The 22,915-nt window shown below is 43.5% G+C and overlaps 1 protein-coding gene across 1 annotated transcript in view; it reads left to right on the top strand.

The window, feature by feature from the left end:
* TNNT2 (troponin T2, cardiac type) overlaps positions 1 to 22,595 on the top strand; it is a 65,946-nt gene extending 43,351 nt beyond the window's left edge. The window contains exons 10-15 of the mRNA XM_068266145.1: positions 322 to 399; positions 3,132 to 3,242; positions 10,895 to 11,004; positions 12,886 to 12,976; positions 13,088 to 13,128; positions 21,513 to 22,595. Of these exons, the coding sequence (XP_068122246.1) occupies positions 322 to 399; positions 3,132 to 3,242; positions 10,895 to 11,004; positions 12,886 to 12,976; positions 13,088 to 13,128; positions 21,513 to 21,564 (483 nt within the window). The 3' untranslated portion in view covers positions 21,565 to 22,595. The remainder of the gene's footprint in view (positions 1 to 321; positions 400 to 3,131; positions 3,243 to 10,894; positions 11,005 to 12,885; positions 12,977 to 13,087; positions 13,129 to 21,512) is intronic.
* The last annotated feature ends 320 nt before the right edge of the window (positions 22,596 to 22,915 follow it).

Genomic DNA, 22,915 nt, shown 5'->3' with positions numbered 1-22,915 from the left:
TACTGTGACACTACATGAAATGGTGTGACCTGGCACAAGCAGTGTGACTCATAACATCCTTATAGATGCCAGGTAGAAACTACACTTTACTTTGTTTAACTTTTATCAGTAGGAACCCTTATGTATTCCACAACTGTTCTTTTCTGTCCAAATATATACTTCAAAATGACATTTCTAAATCACTACATAGCAATGCTATTTGTACTTTAACAGTTTCAAATGCAAAAAAAAAAAAATACAGCAAGAAAGAGTGGTAATGTACTGTATGTCAGCTCTGTTTTCTGGTTGCACATAAATCATAATTTAAGGTTCTCATCTTAGGAAAAAAGGAGAGCAGAACGAGCAGAACAGCTGAGGATTCGTACAGAGAGGGAGAAGGAGAGGCAAAACAGACTAGCAGTGAGTATGCCAACAATGTACACTCGCACATTATACATAAGAGTAAACTAATTTTTAATTATTATTATAGCCCTAATGTTCCTTCCCCACTTCATCATGCATTATGATGATGGAACGGGGGAGGAGTCTGGATATCTTTAAAGTGAGCCTGAAGCAATTTTGAAATTAAAAATAAACAAAAAAACTTTACTTACCTAAGGAGCGGGAAGGGCCCTTTCTATATGAAAGAAAATAATTGATTGCTGACTTCAAAGGCCATGTAATAACCCGCAATGTTAACCTCTTGCCGACCGTGTCACGCCGATGGGCGTGGCCATGGCGGCAGCCCGGCAATTGGCGTAAAGTCCTGGGGCTCGGTTTTGCAGGAGATCGCGCACAAGCTGCTCGTGCATCTCCTGCTTGGGGGGTGGAGCTCCGCCCCCCCCTTCAGTTTCCGAGTGGGATCGCCGTCTATTTACTCTGTGCAGTGCTGCAATCAGCAGCAATCCCCCTGGGGGACAAGAAGCCTAAGACAGCCGATCGCCGTAATTGGGCGGTTGTGGGGAGGGAGGGAGGGAGGGAAGGGATTTAAAGGGAGAGGGTCACTCTGGTCACTAGGGGGGTTTAGCCCTGCAGTCCTCAGTTGCAGTTACATGGCTTTAAAGGTGGTAAGGTAGGCACCTGATACTAGCCGATTGGCTATCACTGGCTGATCAGATAGTAGTTCAGTTAACAATTCCAGTTAATACTAGCTGAGTGGCTACCTCTACCCAGATGGATAGTACTTTATCTAGTAGCAACTTTGGGGGCTAGGGAGTTTGTGTTATGCATTAGGAGGGGAGCTAGTGTTAGGCATTAGGAGGGTGGTTAGTGAAAGCCATTAGGTGGAAGGTTAGTGTTAGGCATTAGTAGGAAGGTTAGTGTTGGGTATTAAGACAGGGGTTAGTGTTAACTATTAGGAGGAAGGTTGGTGTTAGGCATTTGGAGGGAGGTTAGTGTTAGGAATTAGAAGGGGGGGGGGGGTAGTGTTAGGCATTAGGATGGAGGCTAGTGTTAGTGATTAGGAGGGGGTTATTGTTAGGTTTAGGAGGGGGTTAGTGCTTGGCATTAGTAGTAAGGTTAGTGTTAGGCATTAGGAGGGGTTTAGTGTTAGGCATTAGTAGGAAGGTTAGTGTAAAGCATTAGGAGGAAGGTTAGAGTTAGGCATTAGGAGGAAGGTTAGTGTTAGCGATTAGAAGAAAGATTTATGCTAAGCATTAGGAGGAAGGTTAATGTAAGGTATTAGGAGGAAGGTTGGCATTAGGCATTAGGAGGGGGGTTAGTATTGGGCATTAGTAGGTGGGTTAGTTATAGGCATTAGGAAAGGTGTTAGTGTTAAGTATTACCATAGGAAGGGGGGGGGGGGGGGGGGGTTAGTGCTAGGTAATAGGAAGGGTGCTTAATATTAGGTACTAGGAGGGAGGGAGGTAGTTGTAGACATTAGGAGGGGAGCTAGTGTTAGGCATTAGGATAGGGGGTTAGTGTTTGGGTAGAGGATTAGGTTCCATAGTAAAATACCAGTAATTCTATATTACCAATATTTTATTTATTGGCATGAAAACATTGCTCAGTTTAACAGGTAGCGCCGTTATACATACTTCTTTCTACGCCCTTCTTAGTGTGTTTACAAAAACTACATGAACCTCTTATCAGCCTGCCCTGCCTGCAGTAAGAAACTTGCTTTCACTGATCTTCTACTTAACTTTTTATAAAACACTTTGTTGAGATTGATCAGTTGAGTTCAGTTTGGTGTTTACTGTGAAAGATCAGCAGGTGGCCCATCCCAGTTCCCCCTAACTTTTTAAGATGGCCTTCCCACCCCCTACCACACACTAACGCTCTATTAAATATTTATTCCACAGCCCTACCTAGCAGGGGCTTAGCTACAACTTACTGGGCCCCATAGCAAATTTTTTTGGACAAGGGTCCCCCTTTGGTACACACTAATGGAGGGGGACATAGGAGAAAGGGGGGAGCAGTGGGCATGAGGAGAGCCCACTTCACATGCCCGAACCTCCGTTATTAAATTTTGTGTATGCGCTAAGGCATCCTTTAACTTAACTTATTATAGTAAACTAGCTGACCTAAGCCCGTTTCAAAGCGGGCTCTAGGTCTGTCACTGTGCATGCGCCCGACACGTACATGTACCCGCCCGCCCCTTGGCTCTGTTCTCCCCTGCAAGCCGAATGTCACTCCCCATCCATGATTGTGTGTTCCTTTTCTGCAACTGCCTCATACTTGTATTACTGGGCCTACCTAACCAGCCCAACATTGCATGATCATGTATCTTATACCCTGTTTGTCTTGTATAATTTTGTCTTAAGTTGTATAACCTTGTTAGGTCTGTCATCCTTCGGTCATTGTATGTATTTATTGTCCAGCGCTGTGTAATATGTTGGCGCTTTATAAATACAATAAATAATATCTACCTAATGTTGGTGGTGAAGAGTTTGGGTGGCTCACAGACTGTGGTTCAGTGGGAAGACAGTGCTGTAAACTCAGCCAGCCAGATAATTAAAAAAGTGAAGTAAAACACTTACAAATTATGATATATTCCATAGGTAGATAGATAGATAGATAGATAGATAGATAGAACAAAAACACACACGCACGCACACGCACGCACGCACGCGCACACACACACACACACACACACACACACACACTCACACTGAAGAAATACAATTAAAAATTAACAAAAAAACATTTTTCAGGAAGAACGTGCCCGAAAGGAAGATGAAGAAAACCGAAGGAAAGCAGAAGAAGATGTCAAAAAGAAAAAGGGATTATCCAATATGCTTCATTTCGGAGGCTACCTTCAAAAAGTATGTATCTTTACCAGGGGTATGGCTACAAATCGTGACCCCCTAGAACATTTTTTAATGGAATCCTCCTAAACTTTAAAACACACCAAGAACCATGATAGGAGATTTATTGGGACAAAAGGGTTTCTTCCCATGCAGGGGATGTAGGGGCTCTAGAGAGATCAAACCAGTAAGGAGGGACCAAATAGTGTCTAGAAACACAGGAAAAATATGGAAAATTAAACAATGTATAACGTGCAATACTGTGGGGGTGGTATATTTATTGTGGTGCCCCTGCGGGATGGAGTATGTAGGAAGAACCATCAGAGCCCTATTTAAGAGGATTGGGCAGCATATTTACAATATATCTAAAGGCCTACAAACACATAGTGCGTCAAATCACTTTAGATTAGTACATGGATCAGACCCAAGGAATTTGAAATTTATGGGCTTGGAAAAATACGTGAAAAAATGTAGAGGATCCAGTATGGTCAAACAAATCTCCAAGGCAGAAGGGAGGTGGATCTATAATCTAGGGTCATTACACCCAGAAGGTATGAATACAGAGTTTGATCTGAATGGCTACATCACTACATTTAGATACAATTGCAACTAAACACCACTGATATTTAGAAAACACAGGGTAGTCCACAAGGGGTATTTTTTTTCCCCTGGGGAGTGTTTGTGGGGGGGGGGGGGGGGGAGGAGGGACTAGAGAGAGGGAGTAAGTAACTATATAAGGGATAAAGAGCACCTGAGGTTAAATTGATTGTAATCCCCACTGGCAATTCATATGCTAAAATTTCCATCCAAGGATTCTTTTACGAAAACTTCTATCCATAGGCCCTAATATGCTTAAATCATCTGACGTCACTGCGTGGGGAGGAAAGCCGATACTATGCGATAGAGCGGGGAAGTGGGAGCCAGGCGGACGGAGATACAGGGGGAACATGGGACGCCGTACCCATCCAGATGCCAGGACAGGCCCCACTGCTAAGATATATATGATATGTAACGATTCAAGTTTACATACGTGAGTGCGCAATTGATGCGTTGGCGATTCTAAGTGTTTAAGCAGTATTATGCTATGATGGTTCTACATGTTTTTATGTTTTTTATATGATGGAAACTTTTATCCGAATAATAAAGTAAAGTTGAAGAGTGAAAGTGCCAGTGGGGTGATTTAAAGTCAAAACGCTAGATCCACTTGTTTTTTGAGGTGGCTACAATTTGGAAATTATGGTGAGCGCAGCTCAGCAATTTATATTATTCCCCTAAACTTTAGGTCACCCTCCCCTTCTCCACAGTACCTTAAGTGGACCTGAAGATACCTAAAAAAAAAAAGACTTTCACTTACCTGGGGCTTCTGCCAGCTCCCTGCAGCCATCCTGTGCCTGCGCCACCCTGGAACGACCCTCTGGTCCCCCGCAGCAGCTCACTTTCTCTTTCATCAACTTACAAGTTGCATTATACATACCTACTATCCACCCCACTCATATTATACATCCCTAGCTCACAGACACAGCTAGTACTGTCTCACTCTGAATTTGTATTGAGCAGATACATTATTATTTAATTTAATAAATACAGCATCATTTTATAGATGCTAGAAATCCTTCTTTTGGAGATGAATCAATATCCCTATTTGAGTTCTGTAAGGAGTAATCCTATTTAGCTGCGAATTGGAGAAGTTGCCAAAAAGGTAAAGGGCGGCCCATACCCAGCAGGTGCATTAAACCTATCACCTGGATGTCTAATATGGGGGTGATTTGCCTCACTACAAGTTCTCTTATGATAGGTACACTGTCAAGCACTGTGCCCCTATTGTTAAAGCAGAAACAACAGAAGTGGAGGAGCACCCATGCAAGAGGATGTAGGGTGTGCCGTAGCTTTAAGATCACTGTACCAATGATCAAATGATGAAGATCCAAACGAAGCAGGCACCACCCTCACTAATTCAGTAGTTCTTTATTGAAAAGTCATTAAAAATGACATGTCATAAATAAAAATGGCTAGAGCGGCTGACAGCCCGCTGTTTCAAGCTTAGTAGCTCTTCCTCAAAGCCAGAAGCCGTGGGCTGTCAGCCGCTACAGCCATTTTTATTCATGACATGTCATTTTTAATGACGTTTCAATAAAGAGCTACTGAATTACTAAAGGTGATGCCTGCTTCGTTTGGATCTGCATCTATTGTTAAAAGTAGGGATGGGACGAATCCACAATTTCTTCGAATCCGAATCCGAATCTAAAAAGGTTCTTGAATATCTCGAACCTTTCGAATCCCGAATCTAACGAATCCTGCACATAAGGATTGTGCGATCCATGGTACAGTTGCCCGCAGTATAGGTACCCAGGCATAGTTGCCCGCAGTATAGGTAGCTAGGTAAAGGTGTCTTCAGTATAGCTAGCAAGGTATAGGGGCCTTCACTATAGGTTGCAAGGTATAGGGGCCTTCACTATAGGTTGCAGGGTATAGTGGCCTTCGGTATAGACAGCAGGGTATAGTACCTTCAGTATAGGCAGCAGGGTATAATGGCCTTCAGTATAGGCAGCAGGCTATAGTGGCCTTCATTATAGGCAGCAGGGTATAGTGGCCTTCAGTATAGGCAGCAGGGTATAGTGGCCTTCAGTATAGGCAGCAGGGTATAGTGGCCTTCAGTATAGGCAGCAGGTTATAGGGGCCTTCAGTATAGGCAGCGGGGTATAGGGGCCTTCAGTATAGGCAGCAGGGTATAGGGGCCTTCAGTATAGGCTAGGCTGACCAGGCGTCCTCTTTTGCCCGGACAGGTCCACTTTTTATGACCTGTCCGGGCCGTCCTCCCGGATTATTGAAATGTCCGGATGACTGAACACAGAGGGAGCCGAGCTGCTTTGTTCAGTGTGTGAGTCAGGCACAGACTGGCCAGGGGGGCAATCTCTCATTCAGTGATTTAGGGCAGGTCTGGTGTATTCAGGTTTGTTGTGGTAAGGTAATGTGAAACGCAAGGCTAGCTGATAAAAGTGCAATTAGAGGGCAGGCAAGCTTGTAAATATACACAGCATGATGCAGAGCTTGCCTGGAGGGTCCCTGGGCAAATATCTGGCTGCTCTCTCACCACTGTTATAATGACTGCATGTGTGGATAAGGCGTTAAAAAAGTTGAAAAGTTTTTGAGAGTCCCTAGACTCCAGGAGGGCTGCTTTCTGACTTGTGTAAGAGACTGGCATAGCCTCCTGTATTCCTGCACTGCATCATAAACACCTTTGTTAGCTTAAAGGAGAACTGTAGTGAGAGGTATATGGAGGCTGCCATATTTATTTCCTTTTAAGCAATACCAGTTGCCTGGCTATTCAGCTAATCCTCTGCCTCTAATACTTTCAGCCATAAGCCCTAAACAAGCATGCAGCAGATCAGGTGTTTCTGACAAATTTAGACAGATATGACAAGATTAGCTGCATGCTTGTTTCTGGTGTGATTCAGACACTTCTTTAGGCAAATAGACCATCAGGGCTGCCAGGCAACTGGTATTGCTTAAAAGGAAATAAATATGGCAGCCTCCATATCCCTCTCACTACAGTTCTCCTTTAAATTAACCCCAAAGTGTTCAGTTAAATCACTGAGATATCCAGCTTTCAGTATGGGCAAATGAATGGCAAAACGTTCAGTACAGCATGTTTAACTTGTCTTTTCTCAGCAGTTACAGTTTTAGGTTGAACAGAAGACATACAGCCATCCAGTTCAGCCAGCATACTAAATCATTGTGCTTAACTAGCATGGTTTTTAAAGTCTTCTCTGGAGTTCTCACCATGATTGTCATTTGTCACCTGCCTGTGTGATTTTATTGCATTTTGTGGGGAAATCTTCTGCGAATCTGATTGCATTTTGTGGTCGGCCGGCCGGCCCTCCACCACCATGTGGTCTGGGGAAAAAAAAACGCCCTCCTTCCCGCGAAGTTGGACAGCACACTGCTAAGGTCTTGTATATTTGGCCCCACCCATGACCACGCCCACATGCTGTTGTGATCGTCCTCTTTTTTGGAAATCAAAATATGGTCACCCTAGTATAGGCAGCAGAGTATAGGGGGCTTCAGTATAGATAGCAGGGTATAGGGGCCTTCAGTATAGGCAGCGGGTTATAGGGGCCTTCAGTATAGGCAGCAGGGTATAATGGCCTTCAGTATAGGCAGCAGGGTATAGGGGCCTTCAGTATAGGCAGCAGAGTATAGGGGGCTTCAGTATAGGTAGCAGGGTATAGGGGCCTTCAGTATAGGCAGCGGGTTATAGGGGCCTTCAGTATAGGCAGCAGGGTATAGGGGCCTTCAGTATAGGCAGCAGGGTATAGGGGCCTTCAGTATAGGCAGCAGAGTATAGGGGGCTTCAGTATAGGTAGCAGGGTATAGGGGCCTTCAGTATAGGTAGCAGGGTATAGGGGGCTTCAGTATAGTTAGCAGGCTATGGGGGGCTTCAGTATAGGCAGCAGGCTATGGGGGTGCTTCAGTATAGTTAGCAGGCTATGGGGGGCTTCAGTATAGGTAGCAGGCTATGGGGGTGCTTCAGTATAGGTAACAGGCTATGGGGGGCTTCAGTATAGGTAGCAGGCTTTGGGAGCTTCAGTATGGGGGGCTTCAGTATAGGTAGCAGGCTATGGGGGGCTTCAGTAGGGGGGGCTTCAGTATAGGTAGCAGGCTATGGAGGGCTTCAGTATGGGGGGCTTCAGTATAGGTAGCAGGCTATGGAGGGCTTCAGTATGGGGGGCTTCAGTATAGGTAGCAGGCTATGGGGGTGCTTCAGTATAGGTAACAGGCTATGGGGGGCTTCAGTATAGGTAGCAGGCTATGGGGGGCTTCAGTATAGGTAGCAGGCTATGGGGGGCTTCAGTATAGGGGGTCTCAGTATAGGTAGCAGGCTATGGGGGGTTTCAGTATAGTTAGCAGGCTATGGGGGGCTTCAGTATGGGGGGCTTCAGTATAGTTAGCAGGCTATGGGGGGCTTCAGTATAGTTAGCAGGCTATGGGGGGCTTCAGTATGGGGGGCTTCAGTATAGTTAGCAGGCTATGGGGGGCTTCAGTATAGTTAGCAGGCTACGAGGGGCTTCAGTATGGGGGGCTTCAGTATAGGTAGCAGGCTATGGGAGGTTCAGTTGAGGGAGCAGGCTATGGGGGGCTTTGGTATAGGTAGCAGGCTATGAGGGGCTGCAGTGTAGGTAGCTGGGTAATCCTCTTCCCTCCCCCCGCAGCCTCCTCCACTCGTCACCTTGCATAAATAAGGAGAAGCAGCCTCTCACCTCCAGCGTGGAGCCCAGAGCTGCAGACTTCTCCTTCACTTCTTAGTTCCCCCTAGTGGCCGCTGGACCGGCTCTTACTGATGACGTAGTAAGAGCCAGTCACTAGGGGGAATAAGGAAGACTGCAGGAAGTCTGCCGCTCTGGGCTCCACGCTGGAGGTGAGAGGCTGCTGCTTCTTCTTTATGCAGGAAGGCGAGCGGAGGCGGCGCGGGGAGCGGGAGGAGGACAATTGCGAGCGGGTAAAGCGGCGGATGCGCGCCGATGCAGCGTCGGGATTCGGCGGATTCAGCAACCGGAAAATGGCGAATCCGAGGGATTCGTGGATTCGCCGGATTCGTCGTCCCATCCCTAGTTAAAAGCATCACTAGGGTAAAGAACTGAAGCAGACCAGCATTGAACTTTCTACACTGGATTCGGGAGACACTGAATTTTGAGAAAATACGAACCCCCATTCTTTTAAATTAATGTATTAAGTTTGAATGAATCCATTATTATTGAAATTACTTGTGGCAAAAGGTAAAGTTCAGTTATGCATGTTGAAAAGTAAACCTGAGAGCAGGAATGATAAAAATCTTATAGCCAGTTGCGTGTGGTCCGGTATTAGTCATGTAGAGAATCGAAGACATAACAACAAAAGTTGTTTAGGTGATACATTTAATGACTGGATCAGAACCATAGGTATGGTTCTGATCCAGTTCTTAAACAGGCCTGAAGAAGAAACTTAAAGTTTCGAAAGCTTGCAAAGAAATCTTGTACAGTTAGTCATCAAAGATATCACCTAAAGATTTTATACTTACTATGCGCTTCCTCCAGCCCCATGAGCACCATGGCGTCCTTCGTTGTCCTCTTGAGTGGCTCTGTTTGGCCGCAATCAGCCCCAGTAACTGGCTCATTCACATCAGTTGTGCTCCTCTACACATACCGGGGCTGATTGTGCCCTATTGGAGCCACCCGGGAGTACGATGAGGGACGCAGTGGTGCTCATGGGGCTCATCTTTCTCATCCCTGCTCTCAGGTACATTTTAACTACTTTGCGACCGCCTCACGCCAATGGGCGTGGCGGCGGCGGTAGCCCCAGGACCACCTAACGTGAATTAGCGTCAAGTCCTGGGGCTGCAGTTTCCCAGGGAACGGCCGCGCGCATGCGTGATCGTTCCCTGCCACTTCATGGAACGGAATTCCGTGATTAGTGCTTGTAAACTTAAGGGGAAAGAAATCCCCTTTGTTTACATGCGTACAGCGCTGCAGTCTCCAGTAGCCCTGTACAAGTTCGGCAATCCCCGGCCTCTGACTATCTGGGGATCGCCATCCTCTCATAGGCTGATGCCTATGAGAGGCGGAGAGCGGGACGGATCGCCGTCCTGCTCAATTCTTTAGGCAGAGGGGAGGAGGGAAGGAGAGGGACAGCGGCAGTGGCAATGAAAGCCTCTAAGGCAGGGGTCATACTTGTCTTTCAGTTTCTACACTTTGCAGAAAACTGAAAGACAAATGTGACCCCTGCCTTACAGAACCTAATGTAATTTATAGAGAAAACTGACAAATTGCGCAAGATGTCAGTTTTTTTTCTGCATGCAAAATCTGCATTTAAGTGTGACCTTGCTTATTGATTAACATGAGTTCTCAGTTGAAGTCAGTTTTCCTGTGCAGAAAACGCGTACGAAAGCCGGTAAGTGTGACCCCTGCCTAAGAGGCTGAAGGAAAAAATAAAATAAAAGTGACCTCAGCGATCGGACCCCTCCGCCAGCATGTCCCCTTAGGGACAAAAATAGGAGGTGAGTCCGATCACCATATTCCTTAGCTGGGCTGTGCAGGAGGCTGAAAAGCCTGCACAGCCCAGTAGTGAAAAAAAGTGCCTGGTCTTTAGGGGGGTTTAACACTACAGTCATCAAGTGGTTACTTTGCTTAGCAACACATTGCTAACAACACATTGGAGAGGCAATAAGATGTTTTATGACTATTTGGGCGTGGTAGTCTTTGACACCTCTGCAAAGAGGGTTGCATTGCAGCTGAATATTGTTTTATAAAGGAATAAAGGTAACTGTAAAAAAAAAACCTATTCAATACCAGATCATATGACTTATGGGAAAGTAGGAGGCATCTAAATAGTATAAAATTATTAAAATATGAAAAAACTGTAAGACTCATTTACCTTCTTAAAAAAAAATAAAAAATACAAGTAAGAAATCAAAACAATACAGATCACACAAAGTTTATTGGGTCCTGTTTCGTACTGTTCTTTTTTCTTTTTTAATTCTTTCTTAATTATCTTGACCTGATCACTAGAAGGAAAGAGATTCTTATACATGTTTTTATAGTTTAAATAGTTTATACTTTTTAGTGGAACCCTACTTTCAAATGAACCAGGCATCAGGTTTCATGGATGGTATAAATATATGTATTTTGATCTTTTAGACAGAAAGGAGAGGTGGCAAGAAACAGACAGAGAGAGAAAAGAAAAAGATGATTCTAAATGATAGAAAGACACCTCTAAACATTGATAACATGAATGAAGATAAGCTCAAGTAAGTATATACCTAGAAACATCAGTTTTTTTTGGTATGTATTTTTTTTTATGGTATCCATGTGGCTGTCTGTTTCCACCGAAAGCTCAAGACAGATATCAGATGATTACCTACAAAACATATGTAGCCAAACCCCAAATCAGCTAACATTTAGTGTTAAGCATAGGTGGTGGATATGGGGGGTTAGTGTTAGGTGTAGGCAGGGGATATCTGGAAGGAAACAGGAGCGCTCTATAGTGCATAGTTAGGGGGTAGGTTAGTGTTAGGACTAGGTAGCCATGCCATACTTTTCTGTACTTTTCCAATTGAGAATTTTTAGGTTACTTTTGACTACCTAAAAATAGCTCTTGTTCTCCAGAACTTTACTGGATAGCCTGCATTGCTACTTCCACAAGCTCGACACTAAGGCCCCATTTACACTTAATCAGTTGGTACACATTTTTTTATCGTCTTCATAGCAGTGCATTGTGAAAAAGATTTCAGTTAAAACCTGAAGTGAGTAAAATTATTTACAATAAACACATGACGTAGCTGCAAATGAATATTACATACTTACCTCATCGTTAGTTCCTCTCAGAAGCTCACCATTTTCTTCTTACAGTGATCCCTTCCAGTTCTGACAATATTTTGTCAGAACTGAAATATACCAGTTGCTGTCAGTTACAACTGAATGTGCAAAGTAATGTCCATGTTTCCCTATGGCTCAAGTGGGTGATATTACAGTTTAACAGTGTGCTGACCAGGAAGCTGTTATGGGGTAATGGCCATATTTAAAATGGAGGACAGAGAATTCCATTGATCACAGTGGACAAATGGGACGCAGGAGAGGAGAAAGAGATTGAGAAGTAGACTACACAGAAGGTAAGTAAGACCTGTGTACAGTTATTTTGACTTTTTATTTTCAGTGCAGGTTCTCTTTAAGTGTGAACTGTGTCATAGGAAAACATGGGCGTTACTTTGAAAATCAGTTGTCCTTTCAGTTATAACTGAGAGCAACTGATTAAGTGTAAACAGGGCCTTACAGAATCATACATCTCCATGTCTTGAACTGCTGAAGGCTAAAACAGCCTGAAACAGCTGCCTGCAAATTGGATTAAATCACTCCCTAAAATGATAAGCACTAAAGTGTTGTACCGTGTTAGCCATGAGTAAAAGCAAGAAGTTTTGAATCAGGATGATACCATTTATTGGCTAACTTAGAGATGGATAAACAGTGAGCTTTCAACTTATAAAAAGCCTTCGTCGGACTGGTTCCTGACCAAAACTGAAAAACACAGCTTATATACACTGACATACAGAGAAGAAACATTCTTTAGCAAACATAAATGTAATTAGATGCCTTAACTGTTACTGAGGAGGCTTTCCCAGGCATCCTATCTAAACTGATAAGATCAATAGAATCCTCAACATGACATAAAGCAGACTCTGGTGATGGGGAGACATCGTAAATCGTGAATTTACGATGTCTCCCCATCACCAGAGTCTGCTTTATGTCATGTTGAGGATTCTATTGATCTTATCAGTTTAGATAGGATGCCTGGGAAAGCCTCCTCAGTAACAGTCAAGGCATCTAATTACATTTATGTTTGCTAAAGAATGTTTCTCCTCTGTATGTCAGTGTATATAAAATGATAAGCTAACACCTGTGCTATGAGCCAGCAGTTCTAGATTCATGCTTTGCTTTAAAGGACATTTGCATAGCTCAACCGACTGCCCTGAATTCAAGCATTGTCCTTCTTGCTTTTTGGATATGTAGAGGTGATAACGGCACAATACATTATATTTTAACACGGCAGTACTGAATTTTGCATCACCATCACTGCTTTCTAACATATACAGTATTTCAATGCTACATATCCATCCCCTACTGCTTTTCTACAGGGCAGAAGCTCAGCGTTTCTTTGACAGAATATATCAGCTCGAGGCTGAGAAGTTTGATCTTCAAGAAAAGTTCAAAATGCAGAAATACGAGGTATGTGTTCTTGACTCAGCAGAGCTGTTATATGGTATTTATGCTACATTGTGATATCTATATAAAATGTATTCACATTTATCTTACATCATTGAAAATATGTTCTTGCAGATCAATGTTTTGAGAAATCGAGTCACCGACCACCAGAAACTGTGAGTAAATTCTTTAAACAAAATTTCAGAATCCAAAATAATACACAACTAAAAATCTGTACTGTCACTAAGAAGCATCTCTTCACACTTATTTTTATTTACCTTTCAAATATTAACCAAATTTGTTGGTAAATTTGTTTTTAACCTTTAAAAAAAATTTGGTTGTGTCAAATACAGTAAATGTTTAAATGACTAAATATTTATTTCACGTTTCCATTGTCTGCATTCTTCACCTCTATCATTCTTGGACTGGATCTGTAACCGTGTCATTCTCTACTGTCCATTCCTTCCTGCTACATCCTTATACCAATATTCTCAACTGGCTGACAGTAAAAGGTGAGAGGCATTTTACATTTTTATTTACATTACATTCCTATGTTTGACAAAATTGCTTCTGTCCTTTGAAAAAAATAAATAAAAATATCTATCTATCTATCTATCTATCTATCTATCTATCTATCTATCTATCTATCTATCTATCTATCTATATATATATATATATATATATAATATATATAATATATTAGTACTTTAGTACTTTGCAGTATAAGGAAATAACAGATTGCTAGTAACAGTGTCTGTGTCATTTTGTTACAAAAAATAACATACAATAAAGAGTGGGAAATAACGTAACCACCCATTGGAAAACAAAGTAAACTGCATATTAAAAATATGAATTTATGTATTCTTTTTTTTTAAGTGAACATTTTGATACATTTATGAAACAAATAATATATTATTATTATTTATTTATAAAGCGCCAACATATTCCGTGGCGCTGTACAATGTAAGAAAACAAACAAGGGATACATTATGATACAGACAATGATATACATCAAATATAAACACTGATACAAGATACAGCACTGCTGATTACAATTTGATTTAACATGATGACTAAAATGTATAAATGTCTAACAGTGTGCAAGCAATTAAATTAATAACAGTCCATGACACACAAGGGTTAGAGGCCTGCCCTTGCGAGCTTACAATCTAAAGGAATGGGGTGGAAACAAGAGGTGGGGATGTATACAGTATATGTACAGGCAGTGCGCAATTAGGTTATTTAGTGGGTGCATGGCCTAAGCTAGAGAATATGCTTGTCGGAAAAGGTGGGTTTTGAGGGAGCGTTTAAAGATTTCAAAGGTGGGAGAGTGGCGGATGTGTTGTGGAAGGGTATTCCAGAGAAGGGGTGAGGCACGTGAGAAGTCTTGTACACGTGAATGTGAGGAGGTAATTGTAGAAGAGGATAGAAGAAGCTCGTGTGCAGATCTGAGATTGCGGTTGGGTTGGTATCTGGAGACTAGTGAGGAGATGTACAGGGGAGAGAGATTGTGGAGAGCTTTGTAGGTTAGGGTTAAGAGTTTGAACTGAATCCTCTCAATAATTGGTAGCCAGTGAAGAGCTTGACAGAGAGGGTCAGCAGAGGAAGAGCGAGAGGAGAGATGAATGAGTCGAGCAGCAGAGTTCAGTACAGAATTGAGCGGAGTTAGTCGGTTAGTTGGAAGTCCACCAAGCAATATATTGCAGTAGTCCAATCGAGATATAATAAGAGCATGTACTAACATTTTGGTTGTGTCATGGGAGAGAAAAGGTCGGATACGTGCTATGTTTTTCAGTTGAAAATGGCAGGAGCTGGTTAGGGAGTTAATGTGAGGAGTAAATGAGAGAGAAGAATCAAACATTACCCCAAGCACCGTGCTTTGGGAACTGATGTTATAGACGTGTTGTTAACATTTATTGTAATATCAGGCAAAGGGGTGGACAGGGATGGTGGAAAGACTATTAGTTCAGTTTTATTCATATTAAGTTTTAAGAAGCGAGAGGACATGAAAGAGGAAATAGCGGACAGGCAGTCGGGAACCCGTGTGAGGAGGGAGTTAAGGTCTGGGGCCGAGAGGTACAGTTGTGTATCGTCTGCATATAGGTGGTATTGGAAACCAAATGAGCTGATTAAGTTACCAAGACCGTGCATGTAGATGGAGAAGAGGAGGGGACCGAGGACAGAGCCTTGAGGTACCCCTACAGACAGAGGATGTGAAGAGGAGGCCTGATCTGAATAAGAAACAGTGAAAGACCTTCCAGAGAGGTGGGAAGATATCCAGGAGAGAGAGAGGTCCTTTATTCCTATAGATGAAAGGATCTGTAGGAGTAGAGTGTGGTGGTCGACAGTGTCGAATGCTGATGACAGATCTAGAAGGATGAGTATGGAATAATAGCCTTTGGATTTAGCTGTGAGGAGATCATTAGCTACTTTGGTGAGGGCTGTTTCAGTGGAGTGGTTTGGCCGGAAGCCAGATTGGTACTGATCAAGCAAGGAATTTGCAGATAAATACTGACTTAGTTCAGCATGAATGTGGCGTTCAAGTAATTTAGATGCAAATGGAAGAAGTGACACTGGGCGGTAGTTAGCAAGTTCGGTGGGGTCTAGAGATGGTTTTTTAAGTAGTGGTGTTACAACAGCCCTCTTGAGTGAGGATGGAAAAATTCCGGTGGAGAGGGATAGGTTAAACAGCGATGTTAGGGCAGGGATGAGGGATGTGGATAGCTGTGGAATGAGATGTGATGGGATAGGATCCAACGAACAGGTGGTTAGATGGGATTTGGAGATAAGGGAAGAGAGTGAATGTTTGGAGAGTGGAGAGAAACTGGAAAGAGAGCAGTCAACAAGAGGAGTGGAGGTGGAGTTTGATGTCTGCGTGGAAAACACACTACAGATTTTTGCAATTTTATCTGTAAAGTATGTTGCAAATTCTTCAGCTGATAAGCATGAAGAAGGAGGAGGAGGGGGTGGACGGAGAAGGGAGTTGAAAGTACTGAACAGGCGCTTTGGATTGTGCAAGTGGGAGGATATGAGGGAGGAGAAGTATGATTGTTTTGCAGAAGAGAGAGCGGTTTTAAACTTGTTCAACTCTTTTTTGTAAGTAATGAAATCCTCATTAGTATTAGTTTTTCTCCAACAGCGTTCAGCTACCCTAGAGGACCCCTTTAGCTGTTTAGTAGCTTTGGTCAGCCAGGGTTGGCGACTGACACGGTGTGGGCGGAGATTGGTGAGGGGTGCGATTTCATCCATGACTTGCATGATTGAGCAGTGATAGTGTGCAGCTGCTGAGTCAGGGTCAGTGAATGGTTGTGTGAGGAGAGGTGCCAAGGCATCAGAGACAGATTGCATGTCTAGAGGCAGGGTGGTAGGAAGTGAGGAGGAGAGAGAGAAGTTTAGTAAGTTATGATCAGAGAGCGGGAGAGGAATATTAGTGAAATCAGTGATAGAACAGAGACGAGTGAATATGAGGTCAAGTGTATGACCATTAGAGTGAGTTGGAGCAGTGGACCACTGAGACAGGCCGTAGGAGGAAGTAAGTGACAGAAGTCAGGGCCAGGAGGGCGGTAGATTATTGCGATCTGGAGGTTAGAGGGAGAGTATAGACCAGGGGTCAGGAACCTTTTTGGCTGAGAGAGCCATGAACGCCACATATTTGAAAATGTAATTCCGTGAGAGCCATACAATATGTTTCAAACTGGGACAGTAGGGCTCATGTCCCTGTTGCCATGGTGATGTGTATACAGTTGATCCGCCAGGCAGCAGAAGTGTCAGACACGTCTTCAGTTTCTCTTGGATTTCAGCAACATCAATAATTTCCCTGAGAGCCAGACAGGAGAAATACAGACTAACAGCTTGTACAATTAAAAACTATTCAAGAAAGGGCGCTCAGGGCTAACTTCCATATTCCATATAATTAATTAATGTATTAGTAATTCATTATGCAAAAGGACAGACAACATTTATAAAAAATTTATAAATGTTGTCTGTCCTTTTGCATAATGAATTACTAATAAATTAATTAATTATTTGGAATATGGAAGTTAGCCCTGAGCTCCCTTTCTTGAGTAGTTTTGCATTGTCTGATTATTAAGGTGAGACCGGCGCTATATATTGCGATATAGTATTAGGTTTGATATCCTGTTTTCTGTTGTTGCTTCAGCTTGTACAATTAGCTAACTGACTTAGGGGTTGATTCACTTTGTAGGACGAGATACCCACACTTTGATTAGCCCAATGGGCTGCCTGTCACTTGACTAGCAGCCTATTGGGCCAAAGTGCAGGGATCTCGTCCTACAAAGTCACTTGAACTGACAGGGCCCACAGTGGGACAATTGGAGCAGCTGTTTGTTTTGGGGTAGCGCGAATGTTAGTAGTGCATGCTACAGCAGTAACGTTCCTACTTTGAAAATGTTATTTGCGATGCCACACTAAGCTGCCATGCTTGAACAGTGTAGCTTAGTGAATCACCCCCTACTGATTTGTATGTGAGCCAGATGTAGTCGTCAAAAGAGCCACCTCTGGCTCCCGAGCCATAGGTTCCCTACCCCTGGTATAGACGGACTGCATGGACTTCAAAGGAAGGTAGAGAAAGAGAAAGAATGGGGGTGAGTGGGTTGAAGGAGCATCTATCAGAGAAAAGAATGCCCACACCAATTATAGTAATAATAACTGTTCTTTTATAATACTTTCCTTTAATTGTCCTTTTTATGATAGTTTTTCTTTTGTCCAGATGATAAACTTTTTGCAAAATACTGCTTTTTTGTGTTTACCAGCAAATTGGTTACCATTGAGCATGGGCAGGTCAGAGAGTATGAAGGGTAAGGGCAGGACAGCGGGGACCTGAAGATGGATGGGTGGTCAAAGGAGGTTGGTGGTGGATGGATGTGAGATGCATTGTGGTTATAAATTATATAAGTAATTATGATAGCCGCAATTTCCTTTACTCACCCACTCCACCCACACTATGCCATATGAGGAAAAGGCACCACAATGTCCTTTTTTGAAGGCTGTGTTACCTCCTCCAAAGCCTAGCCTTTAGTTCTGTATCCCACCCCCAGCTCTGTGGCTACAGCGTAATCACATGAGATTTCCTCTCTCCTCAAAGAGGAATGTCATGCAATTATGCTGCTGCAACAGATCTGGGGGCAGGCTACAGAGCTGGAGGCTGCACTGTGGAGGAGGTAGCCCAGCCTACCCAAAAAGCCATGGGCAAACAATGACCAAACAAAGTGTCACTTGCTCTGGTAGGTGTACTGGTGGCTGTGAAGTGGTTTACTAAATCATTTTAAGGCTGGTTTCACACTGGCACTTATGGCAACACATTGCATATTCTGCATTGTAACAGCAGAATCTGTAGCATCGCAGCACAACTGATGAGGTGGGAACTGTTCACAGTACATAAAACAGTGCCCAATGCAAAGCAACATCTAAATGAGAAAGTACCCTAAAAGTGCCGGATCAGGTGCTCCTCTTCAGCCACTTCCTGCAGCACAAATAATAGATACAAATTATGAGCTAAATAATTCTCTTTTTCTTTTTCCTTCTATCTCCATTCTTTGCTTCTGCTTTTTTTGACTGCTTTGTCTTATTTACATCTATGCACTTTGTTCCATCCATCCCTCACTTCTATGTTTTTACATCAACATACTCAACCGTCTTACAGTAAAAGGTGAGTTTCATTGTTACATTACTAAATTGTACTGATGAAAAAATGCTCAAAAACATTGGCATATAACAATAAACTGACTGGACATTTTACAGTGAAGTGGGATGAAATGATGTTCGATTAAACCCAGATCTGTGAAGCCACTGTTAAACACTTCCATTTAGAGTCACCTAGAAGATTCCGTAAAAGACCACTATCACAACAAAAAAAGTAAAATGCATGTATAAAATGTACATTTGATCCAGATGGATTTGTCCAAAAGCTGAAGCTCGGGTACAAAAAAGAGATAACTAGCTGCAGTAAGGGAAGCCTGAGGATCCTGTTGAGCATTACCTCAGCTTTCTCCTGTCTACCCTGGATGGTGTAATGGTTAAGGGCTCTGCCTCTGACACAGGAGACCAGGGTTTGAATCTCGGCTCTGCCTGTTCAGTAAGCCAGCACCTATTCAGTAGGAGACCTTAGGCAAGTCTCCCTAACACTGCTACTGCCTATAGAGCGCGTCTTAGTGGCTGCAGCTCTGGCGCTTTGAGTCTGCCAGGAGAAAAGCGTGATATAAATGTTTTTTGTTTTTTTTAGAATCAGAAACAGAATCGCTTTTATTTCGCCAAGCAAGACTGGGTCGTGCCTGGAATTGGGCTTGGCACTACCCTCCTGTATTGCAGTTAACATTTCTACTTGTTTCTGTAGCAGGGAGGGAGCCTCTAGGCATAGGCAGTACAGGCCATTGCCTGGAGTGCCATTGGTTCTGGGGGCGCCATATCGATGGATAAAGCCCTGCCCTCAAATCAAGCCCACCCCGGACTAAGCCCCGCCCAGTAGGTGTTCTATTACTTGCTTCTGCTGCATCTACTCAGCGTATGTTGGAGGCAACTGCCACCTCTGTGCCTTGTGCATCCTTCTTTCACCCTTTGTGCCTCCTTTTGTCTCCTTGTGCCTCCTTCAGTCCCTTGTGCCATGTCTGACCCCCTGTTTGTCCTTCTGTCTCCCTTTGTGCCTCGTTCTGTCTCCATGTGCCTCCTTCAGTCCCCCTGTGCCACCTCTGCCTCCTTCTGTTCCCCTTTGTGCCTCTTTCTGTCCCCCTGTGCCTCCTTATGTCCCTTTGCCTTTATTTGCCCTCTTGTGCTACCTCTACCCCCTTTTCTTCCTTCAGTCCCACTCTGCCTCCTTCTGTCCTCCTGTGCCTCCTTCTGTCTCCCTTTGTGCCCCCTTCTGTCTCCATGTGCCTATTCAGTTCCAATGTGCCACCTCTATCCCCTGCACCTTTCTCTGTCCCCATGTGCCTCCTTCTGTGCACCTTTGTGCTATCTTCTGTCTCCCCGTGGCTCTTTCTGCCCCCCTCTGCCTACTTCTGCCCCCCTGTACCTCCTTACATCCCCCTCTGCCATCTTCTGTCCCCCTTTTGTGCCTCCTTCTGTCCCCCTTTGTGCATACTTCTGTCCCCCTTTGTGCCTACTACTGTCTCCCTGTGCTTCCTTCTGCCCCCCTTTGTGCTTTTTTCTGTCCCCCATTGTGCCTCCTTCTGTCCCTTGTGTGCCTCCTTCAATTCTCCTGTGCCTCCTTTCATCCTCTGCCTCCTTTTGTCCTTCTTTGTGCCCCAATCTGACCCCATTGTGCCACCTCCTGCCCAAATTTGTGCCTCCTTCTGACACACTTTGTGCCTCCTTCTGTCCCCCTGTGTAACTCCTTCAGTCCCCCGTCCCTCCTTCTGTCCTCTTTTTTACCTCCTTCTGGCCCGCATGTCTTCTTCTGTCCCCCTGTACCTCCCACTGCCCCTCTGTGTACCTCCCTCTGTCCTCCTATGTCTCATTCTGCCCCCCATTATGCCTCCTATTGTCCCCCATTGCACCTCATTCTGTCCCCCTGTGTGCCTCTTGCTGTCCCCTTATGCCTCCTTCTGTCTTCCTTTAACTTCTTCTGACTCTCATTCCTCCTTCTGTCCCCCTGTGCATCCCTATGTCCCCCTGTGTGCCTGCTTCCTTACATATATTTTCTTTCTGAAATGTATTTTCTGGTGAAACGCTGCTGCAATAAATGTAATTTCTGGTGAAACGCTGCAGCATTACAATTATTTTCTGGTGAAACATTGCCACATTACGGTTATTTCTTGGTGAAACTCTACTGCATTACGATTATTTTCATAGGGGGCGCCATGGGGGTGGGTCGCCATGGGGGTGGGGGGGGGCGCCACAGGTTTTCTCGCCTGGAGTGACAAAATGGCTAGAGACGCCCCTGTGTAGCAGCATCCTTTGGTAATTGCCATTGATTACTGGCAATATTCCTGTGTCTGATAATTGTATAAGAACAGTAAACCCTCTGAAATATGATGATCAGCATACGTGTAGCTTAGGGAGCTCTGCTGCAAATGTAAGGATGATTTAATATTAGCTTTATCCATATATCTAACTTTTGTGCCTCCATTGTATATAATTATGGAAGGGGGTGGGGGGGCAAAACAGACAAATGGCCAAATTAATAATCTATTGTTTTAGTGTAGCTCCCCAGGATCCGGCACAGGCAAGACTTAGCACAACCCCCCTCCAGAAACAGCAGGAACTACTCATCGACATCCAAGCGCCGTCTCCTATGCATTCTCCCAGCAGCTTTCTGGCGTCCTCAGCATATGGCTCCCGTGGAGTCACCTGACCTACATCGGATGCCGGGAGCCGTCCATGGGCATTAGAAAGTTGCTGGGAGCTGCATAATGCATAAAAGACGCCGCCTCCTGGATGTCGGTGAGTAGTTCCTGCTGCTCCAAAAAAACTAAACAAAAGCTGAGCCCGTTATTCTACATAGGTATGCCGGTTAGTTGAGACTTCTGGTTGCATAAGTTCCGGATAATGGGGACTTACTGCTACACTATAAAATGTATATCAATATTACCTTTTTATACTGCAGCTCTAAAGCTCCCAGGTCTGGCAAAGTGGCAGTTGGAGGAAGAAGGAAATAATCTGGTACTGCAAAAAAGGATGAATCGAGTGACATACAAACTTCTGGAAAATTGTGCTTATGGTCCCACACTTAGGTTTCCTCATGACACACAAATGTTCAGCACCAATTCCTTACATCTATGCGCATGCAGCTAAGTCTACCCAGGATCAAACAAATAGTTCTGAGAAATGTCATGTAAACTCATCCTACAGGCATCAGAAGAGGAGAAATGTGATTTACATTCAGCTTGCTGACTCCAGTCCTTGGAAATAGTTCTTCAAAATCTCTCTCTAGGAAATGATGACTTGAACTTGTGACCTGCACATTAATGTTTCTGGGTGCTATAACTTCTATATCCAGAGGCAAAGTGCTATTCAGGGATCCTAGAGGTTACCCAGGCTGGTATTTTGAAGGGTAGGACTAAGATGGACATAAAGATCATTTTGGTCTCTTTTAGCCCCTTACACTTTTCTAGTGGTTCTGGGTCACCATGAGCTATCTGACTGGCTATTATAACAAATGAAATATGACTGGTAATATTGGGTAATATTTTTACTAAGATAAATCTCGATTGCCCAAGGTAGTTGACCAAAGCCTCTAGCTGCTGGTTTATTAACCAGTGCTCAGCTAATTGGTCAGCAGTTACTAGCTTTGATTTGATGCATTTACTTTTCGTCCCATGTCAGTGAAAATTTGCATTTTTTTTGGACATCTCAATAACTTGTATGATTAATGTAGTTCTTCTGAATCAGGTAACAGGCAGATACCTTCAGAAATGTTATCAATAAAATAATTACAATCATTGCTTGTTCCGCATCCAGGCATTTTTTTAGTTAATATTTGTTGAATCCTGTTGCGTTTACCAACATATAATTGTTTACCGGAGCATTCATATGAACAGCCATGCAGATCATGCACTGCACAGGCCATATGCTTTCTTGCAGATGTTGTGTGTTTATAAATATGCCCATATATGTATTATGCATGTGCTTTCATACCAGAGTATCACTTCAGATAATTCAATAAATGAATCTTTTAGTTGCACCTTGACTATCACTGTGTGTAATCCTTTCTGTTAGCAATGTTCTTCAGTGTTTGTCTTTGATCCTCTGTTTGATTTTGGCATCACCTAGGAAACCTGGCCATTTACTCACTCTCAGATCTCTCGAACATAATGATTTCATTTACTACTAGTGCAGAGCAAAATCAAGCAATTATATTCCATGATTATTTCTACAAAATGGGTCAAATTTAATTAAAATTTTAAGAAAAACATTGCCAGCTATGCCTTATTGCCCCAGGCTAGCCTACCACTCTAATATTCTAGTCTGCTATGATGCAGAAGGCTTGCACAGACAGTAAAATAATAA

The sequence above is a fragment of the Hyperolius riggenbachi genome, chromosome 2 (assembly GCF_040937935.1).
Source record: "Hyperolius riggenbachi isolate aHypRig1 chromosome 2, aHypRig1.pri, whole genome shotgun sequence".
Taxonomy (NCBI): Eukaryota; Metazoa; Chordata; class Amphibia; order Anura; family Hyperoliidae; genus Hyperolius; species Hyperolius riggenbachi.
The sequence above is the reverse complement of the archived record's forward strand: the minus strand, read 5'-3'. Positions and strand labels throughout refer to the sequence as shown.